The sequence below is a fragment of the Nomascus leucogenys genome, chromosome 25 (assembly GCF_006542625.1).
Source record: "Nomascus leucogenys isolate Asia chromosome 25, Asia_NLE_v1, whole genome shotgun sequence".
Lineage (NCBI taxonomy): Eukaryota > Metazoa > Chordata > Mammalia > Primates > Hylobatidae > Nomascus > Nomascus leucogenys.
Genome location: NC_044405.1, coordinates 1962962 through 1975421, shown reverse-complemented (window position 1 = coordinate 1975421; position 12460 = coordinate 1962962). Strand labels below are relative to the sequence as shown.

General features: G+C 32.8%; 1 protein-coding gene across 4 annotated transcripts in view; it reads right to left on the bottom strand.

Moving 5' to 3' along the window:
* USP25 (ubiquitin specific peptidase 25) overlaps positions 1–12460 on the bottom strand; it is a 160017-nt gene that overhangs the window by 84889 nt on the left and 62668 nt on the right. For all 4 annotated transcript variants that reach the window (XM_030806028.1, XM_012501904.2, XM_030806029.1 and 1 more), the window contains 2 exons: positions 11120–11282; positions 2934–3020 (listed from right to left, as the gene is read on the bottom strand). In XM_030806028.1, coding sequence (XP_030661888.1) covers positions 2934–3020; positions 11120–11282 — 250 coding nt within the window. The remainder of the gene's footprint in view (positions 1–2933; positions 3021–11119; positions 11283–12460) is intronic.

The window sequence follows — 12460 nt, the reverse complement described above, 5'->3', positions numbered from 1 at the left end:
TTGAGATTAACGTGCTCTTTATTCTCTAATGTCTTGATATGCAAGCTGCTATCATTAATTGAAAACCATTCTTCTTTTCTAATAAGATGCCTGGTAAGATGTCGCTTATAAGGTATCTTCCACTAATCACGGTTTTAGCTTCATCCCTCAAATTTTGATATGTCATGTTTTAATTTTCATTCAGCTCACAATATTCTGAAATTACTCATTTGATCTGTTTTTTGTCCCTTGGGATATTTAGAGGTGAATTACTTAATTTCCAACTATCTGGGGATTTTCTCTGTATCTTTCTGTTGTTGATTTCTACCTTGATTTCTACTATTTTCATCAGAAAAGGTATCTTGTATGCTTCGAATCCTTTAAAATGTACTGAGACTTATAAATCCAGCTCCTGTTACTTCTTCATGACTAATGGCAGAAATCTCAGAATGCCTCTCTTATTTGTAAAATTCAAAATTCCTTCAGGTATTTGCTCCAGGAATACAGTATGGTACTCAACTAAACCAATTTCCTTCTGATGACGTTCACTTTAAGTAGTGGAAAGTGAGAAATTTCTTTATTTTGAAATATTTGTCCTAAATCAAGACTTTAAATAATAAAACCTTCCAATTAATAAGGCTTTAGCTATTTATATGATGATTTCCACTAAATATTATACATGTGCATCTTTGTTTTCTCAACATTTAATATGTTTTGCCATCAGTCTGAAACATTTTAAGCCAAATGTATATCTGTGTGAGGGGACAGGGGACGATTACATCAAGGATCTATTATTATATTTCCAGGGACCTCACAGTTCTCCTAGACACTGAAATTACAAACAGTTCAAATAAACATGACTGTCTAAAATTAGTTTCAATTTCTACAAGCAATTGCCAAGTCTACTTAAAATACAAACTAATTTCAAATACTATATTTCTTTCAAATCTCACTCAATATGTATGTAACATTTGTGGCAAATTTTGCTAGCAAAAAATATCCAGTTTAAAAGTGCATACAAATGGCATCTTTGTGATGTGATCAAAGTAATCCCAAATGTATTCTGCAACTTAACACAAAGTGTTCAAATTGAATGTAGCTATAGATATGTCACGAGTTGGAGGTAAATTCATTATTAAATAAGTGACAAGTTACACTGACACCTTTTTTAAAAACCTGCTGTCACCATCTCAAGTGAATATAGGACCATTCAGTGGCTGATAACTACCTATAAATCCCACATTTGCTTCAAAGATGTCAAGGTATAGTGTGTACTGCTGTCACTATACTAAATTAGAGTCACATTTGTGGAATAATCATATAAAATTGCACAGTATTCTAAGTAATTGTCTCAGAATGGAAGTGAGAAATTCTTTTATTTCCTTAAGCTAAAGGGACACCTGGAGAGGCTAACCCATTGCAAGAAACAAACTTCTCTAGAAAGGTGCTGAAGATTGGAATTACACATTTCTCTAGTATTCACAACTCGTTCTGATATATAAGCATATATATAGCAACTGTTTTTTAAATAATACAGACTAACATGGCCTCATTCAACTCTGTGAAGAACAAAAGAAATTAAAGCTCTGTAAGACATTAAGATCCAGGACCATAAATGGTCAAGATACATATACATACATGTATACATAACTAGAAATGATAATTCTAAACAATTTGACACAAATTATACATATACTTTGAGATATGAGAAGAGAGAAGAACTGTGATATTAACAAATTGCAATGACGGAGGCAATAGTTCAAAAAGTTTCATGTAAAAACTATGACTGAAAGGGTTTTCCTTAATTTTTCTGGAGACATAAGAGTTTGTCAGGCGATCCTGACTCCCTTTTGAAAATGGGTTGTTTATCAGCCTGACACTCTACAGCCCAGAGATTATAACCTGAAAAGCTGGTTATAAGTCAAGTTATCTTCCCACTAGCATGCATTATAAATGTTTTAGCTGTTTACAGAAAAAGTCAGAAAAAGTGGTTTTAAAAATTAAATGCTAAAACGAAAACATAATTTAATAATTCATCACTCCTACTAAAATAGGTCAAAGAAGTTCAGCAGTTTACTGAAACCTAAAACTAACTTCCATGTCTTGGCAACAAGTCCACTTTAGGACTACAGACTGTTTACAACAAGATCAACCACTAAAGCCCTACATGCAACTATGTCATCTCCATAAGTAATTTTTTCCATTAGGTATAAATTGTGTGTGCAAATTGGTTCTTTTTAAAATAAGTCTTATTTTTTTAAAACTTTTTCTTATTGTTTAACTGACGATAGCTGACACCTAGTACCTACTCTGTACTAAGCACTTTTAAGCCCCTTACATGTTTTACCTCATTTAATGCTCACAGCAACTCTATGAAATAATTACTATTATTATTTATGATTTACAGATAGTAAATGGAATAGAGAGAAATCAAGCAACCAGATCTAGGTCCCTAGCTAGAACTCAGGCAATCTGGCCCTGGTGTGTGTGTTGTCCCTTTATATTATCCATCTGTGACAGTCACTTCCAAAATGAAAGATATAGATTTGTACTGCAAAGACAGGAATGCAAAACTCATTTTTTAAAGGGCTCCACAAGACAATCAATTGAAAAGAAATTTCGACTTCCACAAAATTTTTTAGGAGACAACTGAGTAAAGACCTTAAATTGTAAACTACAGGCTATTAAGTTTACTGAAATTTGACAGTCCCCCCCAAAAAATTACTAAAGCGACACCAAAAATTGGCATATTACTGTGACAGGTAAAGAAAAAAAAGTCGTATTTGTAATATATTAACAAAGGATAGGAACTTGCTACGGTAACTAAGGTTAATGAATTGACATTCAAATTGACAGTTTCAGATTGATGAGCCAAGTAAATGCCCAAAAATCAATCACATATAAAAGAACATATAGAGTATATATGCTGCTTTAAAAAATCTTTTGAATTTTACCTTTTGGTTTCGGGGTAAATCTTGAGCATTTGATGGAGGCTTGTAATTCAGAACTAATCTTCTAAATTCCAAAAGATTAAATAATGACTGAAAAAGAACAACAATTTAACATAACCTGAGGGAAAATTCCATTAGCAGAATGTAAAAATGACTAGTCTAAGAGGTTTATTTTTTACAACTGTGTACTACTTATACTCAGAATCATTGCAACTGGCACAAGGAGGACATATTTCTGAGAAAAAGTCAAGTTTCTTATTTTTGACATACCATTCTTGATACCTGATAGTGCACAAGATTATATTTGGACAACTTTTTAAATATACTACTCATTATTAATAGCTCTTTTTATATGCACTTAAGCAGTTTCCTCAAAATAAAGAGTATGCAAATGTCAAGTCTAAAACTTTTTAGACATGCTATGCTTACCATGAATTATCTAGATGTATCATTAACACTAGAAAAATGGAGTACAAATAAATTTACTCATCAGATCCCAGGTGACAGAGACACAAAGAAATTACATATTATCTCAATGCTCAAGGAAGTACACAATTTAGAAAGGAGACAGACACATAATAGAAATGTCATGACTTCAAGATGCAGTGATAATAATTACACAAGAATATAATGGAGTATATGAAGGATGCCCATGGAAAGGCTTCCTGGAGTATGTTTTTTAAACTGTAGTTTGCAACCACTTACTATCATCATACTGAACATTTCTTTAAAATGAGATAAAATACAATGGAAAATATCACAATGTATCATACTCAGTAAATACATCAGAGTATTTTCTTGCAAAATTTTCATTGTAGATATTTTACAAACTTGTGTATGTGTAAAATGTTTTATAACATACAGTATATTCCTTTCTTGGGTCACAGTTCATAAAGTTTGAAAATTACTATACAGGAAGTGATAATGTTTCAAATCTTAGAAAAGGTGAGTCAGCCAACTTGACAGAAGATAAAGGTGGCACCACAAATCAATGAGGAAGCAAGGTTTTGATCAACAGCTGGGTGTTGAGAAAACTACATATGAAGAAATAGAGCCAGATTACATAGATCAATTAACAACCTAAATATGAAAGGTAAAACCATACAGCTGGTAACAGAAACTGTAAAAAAAAATTTTATCTTGTGATCTAGAAAGATTTATTCAACAATATAAGCACATAAATCATCTATTCATTCATTTAACAAATATTTATGGAGCATCTATTATATGCCAGACACTAAGAAGGTAGTCTCTGCCCTTGTGGGGATTACAGTCTTGTGACTGCTTTTTAAAACAATAAGAGAAGAAGTAATAAACCAGAAGGGATATGAATACATTAACAGTTGGCCAAGATCAGAACCTTGGGGAGAAAGCACCATTTAAAAGTCACAGGAAAAAAAAAAAAAAAGAGTTTTGAGAAGGAGAAAGGAATACTAAGGGAAATCACAGATCACAGAAGAAAAAGGAGTGGAGAAAGCAAGGGCTTTCAAACATACTTGTGTATTCTAATAAATTGCGGAGCTTTAAAAAATAGCAGTGTCAGGGGACTCTCAATAAAGATACGAAGTTCCACAAAAGAGTCTGCTGTACATCAAAAAATAGCTGGCACATTTCAAGGAGGACAAGATTAGCAATATCATGAAAGGTTGCCACATTCTTCCAATAAATTAAGGACAGAGAAATAACCTTTGGATTTGGCAACTGGAAAGTCATGTTTGCAGTGGAGTGGTAGAGGAAGAATACAGGCATTAAATAATGGGAAAATGGGGTACAGAGTAGCACCCTCTTATCCAAAAAGCATACATTCCAAAACCTCCTCTGAATACCGGAAACTGCAGATATCACTGAACCCCATATATATTATGATTTTTTTCCTTGCATACCTATGATAAATTTATAAATTGGGCACAGTATGAGATTAGCAACAATAACGAATAATAGAATAGATCAATTGTAAAAAATATACTGTAATAAAAGTTATATGAATGCATTCTCCCTCTCTCCCTCTCCTTCTCTCTCTCAGTACTGTAATATTTTCAGCCCCAATTAACAGCAGGTAACTGAAACAGCAGAAAGTGAAACCAAAGATAAGGGGGACTACTGTAATTAGGGGAGACAAACCATGAACTATTCTTTTGAGGAATTTGAAGAGGAAAGAGAATCTTGGCAGGTTAGAAGAATTTCAATCCCACTTCTATTCTCTGAGCTCCCACTGTAGATAGAGAATTTTCCTTGTTCCTGGACACTTAGAACTTCCTTTGGTGTGGGTGTGCTGGTGAAGAATTATTTCAGCTAGTTTTTCTTCATTTTTAAAGACTTCTGCTAGGTATAAAATTCAAGATGGCCAGTTATTTATTTCTAGCACTTTAAAGACATTATTTCTGCTTATGTGTGACTTGATGTTTAAAGGTATCAAAGTCAGCTATTAGTCTTGTTTTTGCTCCTTTATATTTGTATCTTTTTCCACCCTGCAACTTTTAGGATTTCTCTTTGTCTACAGTTATTTGTTTTATTATGATGTACTTTGGTGCAGTATTCTTTACGTTTATACTATTTGATTCCTATTGCTTCCTGAATCTATGGCTTGATCTTTCTCAAGTTTGGAATATTGTGAGTCATCTCTTCAAATATGCTTTTGCCCTATTTCCTTTTACTCTCCCTCTGGAACTACAAATACACTGTTAGTACTACTCACCATATCCAAAGTATCTCTTTGATGCTCCAATCTTTATGTCACAGCTTTAGTCTGAAAAATATTCTCCAGATTAATTTACCAGCTGGCTAATTATCTCTTCAGTTGTGTCTAATAATGCTGCTAAATTTATCCACTGACTTCTTAGTTTCATTTATATTTTTCCATTCTGAAATTTACACTTTGTTCTTTATAGTTTTTAGTTTTCTTCAGACTCGCAATCTTGCTTTTAATTCCTTAAACATATTAATTATTATTATGGCAGACAAATATTCCAGTTTCCCTGTGCTGTTTTCTATTGTCTATTTTTTTGTGTTAGTTTTCACACACATCTTATTTTCTGGTATGACTGACCTGAGTACTAGACATTGTGTATGAAAAATTGAGGAAAGGTTCCAGATAATATTATCTTCTAAGAGAGAATTTACATTTGCTCTGGCAGGCAGGGAGACTAGAGTCACAGCCTCAGGTCGCCTTAATCCAATAAATTCTGAGATAACTTAAAGCTGTATAATTCAGAAACTAGGAAGCCTGTCTTAACTCAGTTCTCAGTTAATGCTACATTCTAACCATTTAGAATTCCAACTCATAGTCTAAGATGTTTTACTAGGGCTCAAACTTTGCGCAAAAATTTTCTTAGTTCTTCAGCCACTCAGCAGTCAGTTCTGGAGATGCCTAAAGGACAAAATCCATCAAAAATAACAAGCTCACTCTATGACTATCCTCCTTTACTCAAAATTCCTCACTGCTTTAGGACTCTGTGATGCCCTCAAAAAGTTGGTTTTATTTCTGTTTTGGAATCCAGCAAAACATCACGAGGCAGATGGTCTAAAACAACTTCATCTGCCATTACCCAGTGAAACTCATCACCATCGATTATCACGACAAATCATAAAAATTAAGTTTTTCAAGTCCCAAATACCCTATATCCTTCACCAAAGTCATATGAGGACTGTCCAATGTATTCCTTCAAAAGAGGTAAGAAAGGGTAACTTTTACCGCCTAAAGAGTGTTTTTGATTAATGCACCTGAAAATAAGCATCCTTTCATTCACTCCAAAGCTAATATGTGAATTTTGAAAAGCACTTATGAAAATGAAGTTTGGTTAGATTCTTGCTAATAACAAAAACGTAATGGGGGATATGAGTTCAAATAATTTGTGAAAAAGAAAGAAGTGATGGCAAGAGTGCAGAGGAAATGAAACATAAACTGCCTACAGTGGAGAATACTGAGAAGCATGATAAATTCTCCTTGGAGGATTAAAAAAAAATTAGCATGGTATCACGTAAGTTTCATGGTGAGGCAGGGATTGAAAAATAGATGGCATTATTGAAACCACAAGTCTATGTACAGAATAATTAAACCCCCATGTGCTTTCCAGATCCAGCACATTCAGACAATTGCCTCCCCTCTGTGGGGGTAAAGGAAATTTAGTCTTTGGAGATCTTAAATGACTCAGGTTCAGAAAAATCAGTCAAATTGTATGTCACGGTAGAAAGAAGAGATAAGATTCAGAGCTACAAACAGCAAGATTAAGTAAAAACATGTAAACTGATACCCACATCAACCAATCCCATTTCTCTAGACTTACTTTTAGAAAGCGAGTGATCATGCTTAAACCACAAAGAATCAGAATTCACCCCAAATTTGAAATACAGAAATGGTCTGTGGAACAGAAACTCCAAAAACTGTTTGTACAGACAAAAAAATGAAGCTAATATGTGTGGGCATACAGAATATATTATTAAGACCATAACAAAGATGTTGAAGCATTTAGAAAATATTAAAGTAAACAGAAAATAGGGGGAAAAGGTAGCAATTGACAACTCCAGGATAACAAAGTACTATAGATGGGAGGACCTAGTGAATCACTGTAATATTTACAAAGTTATAAAAAAATGTAAATACTGACAACCTACTATTTTTAATTTGTATTATAACCATGTTGAGAGATGAAACAAAGGGCAATTCTAGGCAGGTGAACTGAAAGAGCGAACTCCTCATCTATCTCAGTGGGAAGGCATGTCATTTAGAAAAATGAAGATAGAGAAGAAATGGATTAGATATGCCCCCTTTCAAGGGGCAGGACTAGGAAGCAGACAGGTTTAAGCATTTTAGTGCCATATGATTTTTTTCTTTGATGAAAATTAAAGAGAGAAGAGCAAGGAGTATGAATAAGCATTTTAAATTATATCCTGAGATGTTCTGACAATATGCATCATTTTTTAAAATATCCTCATGTAATACTTTAGATACTCCATACATGCTCCCTTTTGGTTCATTCATCCATTCATGCAATAATTACTTGATGGGCTATTCCAATGTGCCAGACACTGTATTACATATACTAATATAGAGTAACCTAAATGTGCTGTCTGCCCTCAGGGTGCCTGTATTTTAGTCAACCTGCAGTTATACGATTTATGAGTAAGGTAACCACATACTTTACCATCATACACAGCAGGGCTTTAGGACTAAGTGACAGGTGCCAACAGATCTACAATAGGAGTAAAAGCGACTAGGACAAGCAAACTGAGAAGTATGAGCACCTTACTTCTCGGCATCCAAATGGAAAGGTGCTAAGGGGCTAAAGGTCATCATGAGCACCCATACCACTTCAACAACATGTCCCGGAGCTACAGAGGGGAACACACACCTCCAAAGAGCTAACTCATTCACTGACACCCTAGTGGGGAACAGCTGCAATCAGTACTTTCTACGTAAAAGTACCAAGTGACTAGGACAAAAATAATCCTGACTAGCTGTGGGGTTGATGTCCAACCTAAAGACAGGCTACTGTTGCCAGCAACCAAAAGATTATTTAAGCCATTATCTGTACAATCTTCTCTTTGTTTATATTCCCCTTCTTACATTCTGTTCCACCTTTCTACCAAAATATTGGTCTCAGTATCTAAAATAATAAGTATGCAAAGCTATCTATACCTGTTGTAGCCTACCCCAGCTATATACTTTGAAGTTAAAGGGTGATATTACTAGCAAACTTCTATAACTGGTCAATATATTTACAAGAAAAAGAATTCCAAGTTGTTTCAAATTAGTCCTACTAAGTAAATTCCATCCCTGAGAAAATTTTGTAATCAAAACTTTATAGTACATTTACATCACAATTTGAGTTAAGTTCCAACTCACTGTGGAAAACAACAAAACCTCCAATACTATGGGAGATTTTTGGCCCAACTTTTCATTCATAAGTAAAAAGTATGATGGTCAAGTATTATATCTCAGTTTATAGCTTAGAGTTAAGCAATAATGGTAGAAAATTTTTAAGAAGACTCTACTAAAGATAAAAGTTAAAAGCTACTTAAAATAGTTTGATAGACTTTAAAATTACCATAAAAAATAAAACTTCAGGTGATCTCTAGCCAAATTTTTCTGCCCGCTCACCATTTTCTACAATCTGATGCTTAGTGTTTTCTACTCCCTCAAAAGTCATTATTTTATTAGGCCATTATAACCTGAATTTTTAGGCTTATAGGTTACTTCTCCTAGATGTTTAGATTTCACCAAAAGAAAAAACAAATAAGTCAAGCCCTCTTATACTTGCCTATGTTAGGAGTTAAGCAGCCACTAAACTTAGAGAAAATTTTAAAACTAGTACAATTACTAGTTTTTAAATAAGCTAGGCATTTTTTTAAAAGATAATTTTTTTCTAGCCCATTCCCTCCTTCTCAAAAAAAAAAAAAAATCTAAGCTAAAAAGAAAAGCTAAGATTAGCAAACTTAGGGTAGAAACAGATTGTAACTGTATCAAGATTAAACTGAGCTGCTGTAAGAAGTTTACCCTACTAAAACAAAAGATCATTACCCCTATATCAGCATTTATCATTTCAAACAGAACTTCCCTACACATATAGGATAGAGAAATAAAAAGCAACTATTCTAACAGTATTATTTACAAATACTTTCTTTCTTCTTATACTTTTCTAAGAAAAGCTTCTAATCAATGACCCTCATGTATTTGCCATAATAGTGCTGAGATAGCATCTACTTGACCAAATACAGGCAGCAAAACATGTTCATGAGCACTCAGTTCAGAGCCTTAAAATTATACTTAATATTTTAAAATTATGTCTAAATTATCAAATGCACAAACCTTCTTAATAAATAGTACAAGTAAAGTGAGATAGCCTATTAAGATGATCTAAGAAACTCTAAGGTATCAACATTTTAGATATTATTTTTGGCATGTAAGTAAACAATGTATAATCAAGGCTAGAAGCAAAGATACTACTATAGATTTCTGTTAACCCAGGTATTCCTTAGAATCTTCATGTCCTGGGAAAACCAATAACATAGCATATTACTTATTAGGATGCACCACAGCGTATTAAAAAGTGAGGTAAATCCAGAAAAACAAAGAAAATCAAATTATATGGTATTATGCACCAGAAGCAAAAAGGGAGAACACGGTGAAAATTTTAGCACTGAAGTATATAAAAAAAGTTAAAATTACAAGTTAGCAAAAACAATTAACTTGTAGAAAATGAACCAAATAACCTGTTAGTTGCCTTAATATCATATGAAAGTTTAAGCTGGCATACACACAGGTTTGGAAAGTTACAAAATGAAGATATATTTTAAATATACAAAATAGCATGCATGTCCAATGAAGTAAAAAGCATTCATCAGGAACATGAAATAATAAGCTATAATTCAACTGTCATACAAAAATAAACCCAAAATATTAGTTAACTTTCCTAAGGAGTAATAAAAATTAAGGATATATTATTCATAAATTGTTTTAAAGTTCTGCAATCTGATGGATAACATTATCAATGTCAACTGAGAATGATACAGAATTTTGATAACAGTTGTTAAACACGTAAAAGAAAACTGTTCCAAATTGAAAAGAAGAGGGATATCTACACATACATATGTCTCTTATTTTAGAATAAGCAGATCAAGAAACATATCATTAAGGGATTTCTTAGTAAAAAAAGACAATGTGTTATTCTTGATTTACCAATATTTATTCATCACATCATTTCATATGCAAACTGAGATTTATTTGCAAATCTATACCAACCTCAAACAAAATGCCTCTGCTTATTAAAAATATTAAGTGTCTATAATTCTATAAATAACACTGTCTAGTATATACAAATAAATCTGATCTGACCCACAAAAAGCCAGTTCTAGTTTCAAACTTGGTTACAATGCTTCCATAAATTTGCAGGGAAATATATACAAAACTCTTTCCACCCCAACAATTCCTAAAAGCAGAAAGAAAGGATAAATGGATTCCAAATAAGTGAAAGGCATAAGTAGTGATCTACTGTTAAAAAATACATACTAGAAATGAAAAACAAAGAGGGATGGGGAGGATACTGCAATCCCCAAGCTAGTTTATTAGACAAAAGAGTATATTAAAAACTTCTCTGTACTTATCTTTAAAGTACACAACTTAAACACAACCAACTCACTTTCCATTGCTACCATACACATCAAATAAGAACTGAATAAAGAAAGATCCTTACCTGAATAACAGCACTAAACCAACAAGTATTGCCAACATTCTTTAGCCCAACCGGAGCTTTGTCCTGTCTTTTTCTATCATAAGGGTTTCGAGAATCCCTCCAAACTTCCGTAGGTGTCCTCTTCAAACATGCTTTATTCTCTGCTATGCTGGCTTCAAGAACTCTTAAGCAATGGTAGAAAAAAATGCAGCATTATATAATGGTATATATCCCAGGCATATCACACATTCTAAAAGCATTTTCATTACATAAGATTTGAATAATGTATTTGAAGAAATAATATTTAATACTAACTTTACTCAAATACAGGTTTTAGCAGTGTCAATGCTAATACATAGAGAAGTGTAGTCTTCTTTCCTAAGAAAAATGAAATTTCAAACATAAAATGGTAGTATTATATAATAGAAAGTACAATAAATCACATTTCAACAAATTAGATATTTAGTACCAGGAATATACCACCTAGATGAATTTTCTGAGAAATAACGATTAAAGTACATATTTACAACATAACATGATGACTACTTTTTATAACAATTACTCTGAATCAAGAAAACATTAAAAACTGAACAAGTTGCACTTTTACCACCGACCACTTAGTTCTTCTTCTACAAAAAAAAGTTAAGTGAGTTAAACTTTATGATTCCTTTCAATTCTTGAGATCTATGCCTCTATGAGAGCCAAGTAAAGGAAAAGAAAACCTGTATGTTCACTGCCTTGCCCAAAAGTTTGCCTTTGGGAAAATTTAATGAGATAAATATTAGAATACATATTAGAATAACAAAAGATAGTTAACCTTTCCAAAATAAACTCACCTATGAATATCTTAAGTATATCTAAACATGGCAAAAGTAATGCTACTTTGCTTAATGATGTTTCTTGCTCCTGAGCATGCAACAACATAACTATAATCATAACTGGAAAACCCTGGTTCCCACATAGGATCTAACCAAGCATTTTGCCTGCTCAAGAAATGTGTTACTTGCTATGCTACTTGGCTCCAGCCAAAAAAACAAAAAAAAGAAACTTGTTACTTATTATTCTAAATCAGCATAAATAACAGTCAGGTATCTTAACCACTTTGTGTTAATTACCAGAACCTGAGTAAAGATTAGTTTTTTCAACTTTTTGGTTTATCAAGAAAACCTCATTCATTTCACACCATTTTTACCCTAAAGATTTTATCCTATCAGATTAATGTCAAAATAATATTTTACCCTTAACCGCAATATTTACCACAAGACATTAGATATAATGAAATCTAAAATATCATTAAAATATCCCATGTGAATACAGAAGTCAGTCTTTGGGAATCAATAAAACACATTTTTGAAAAACTTG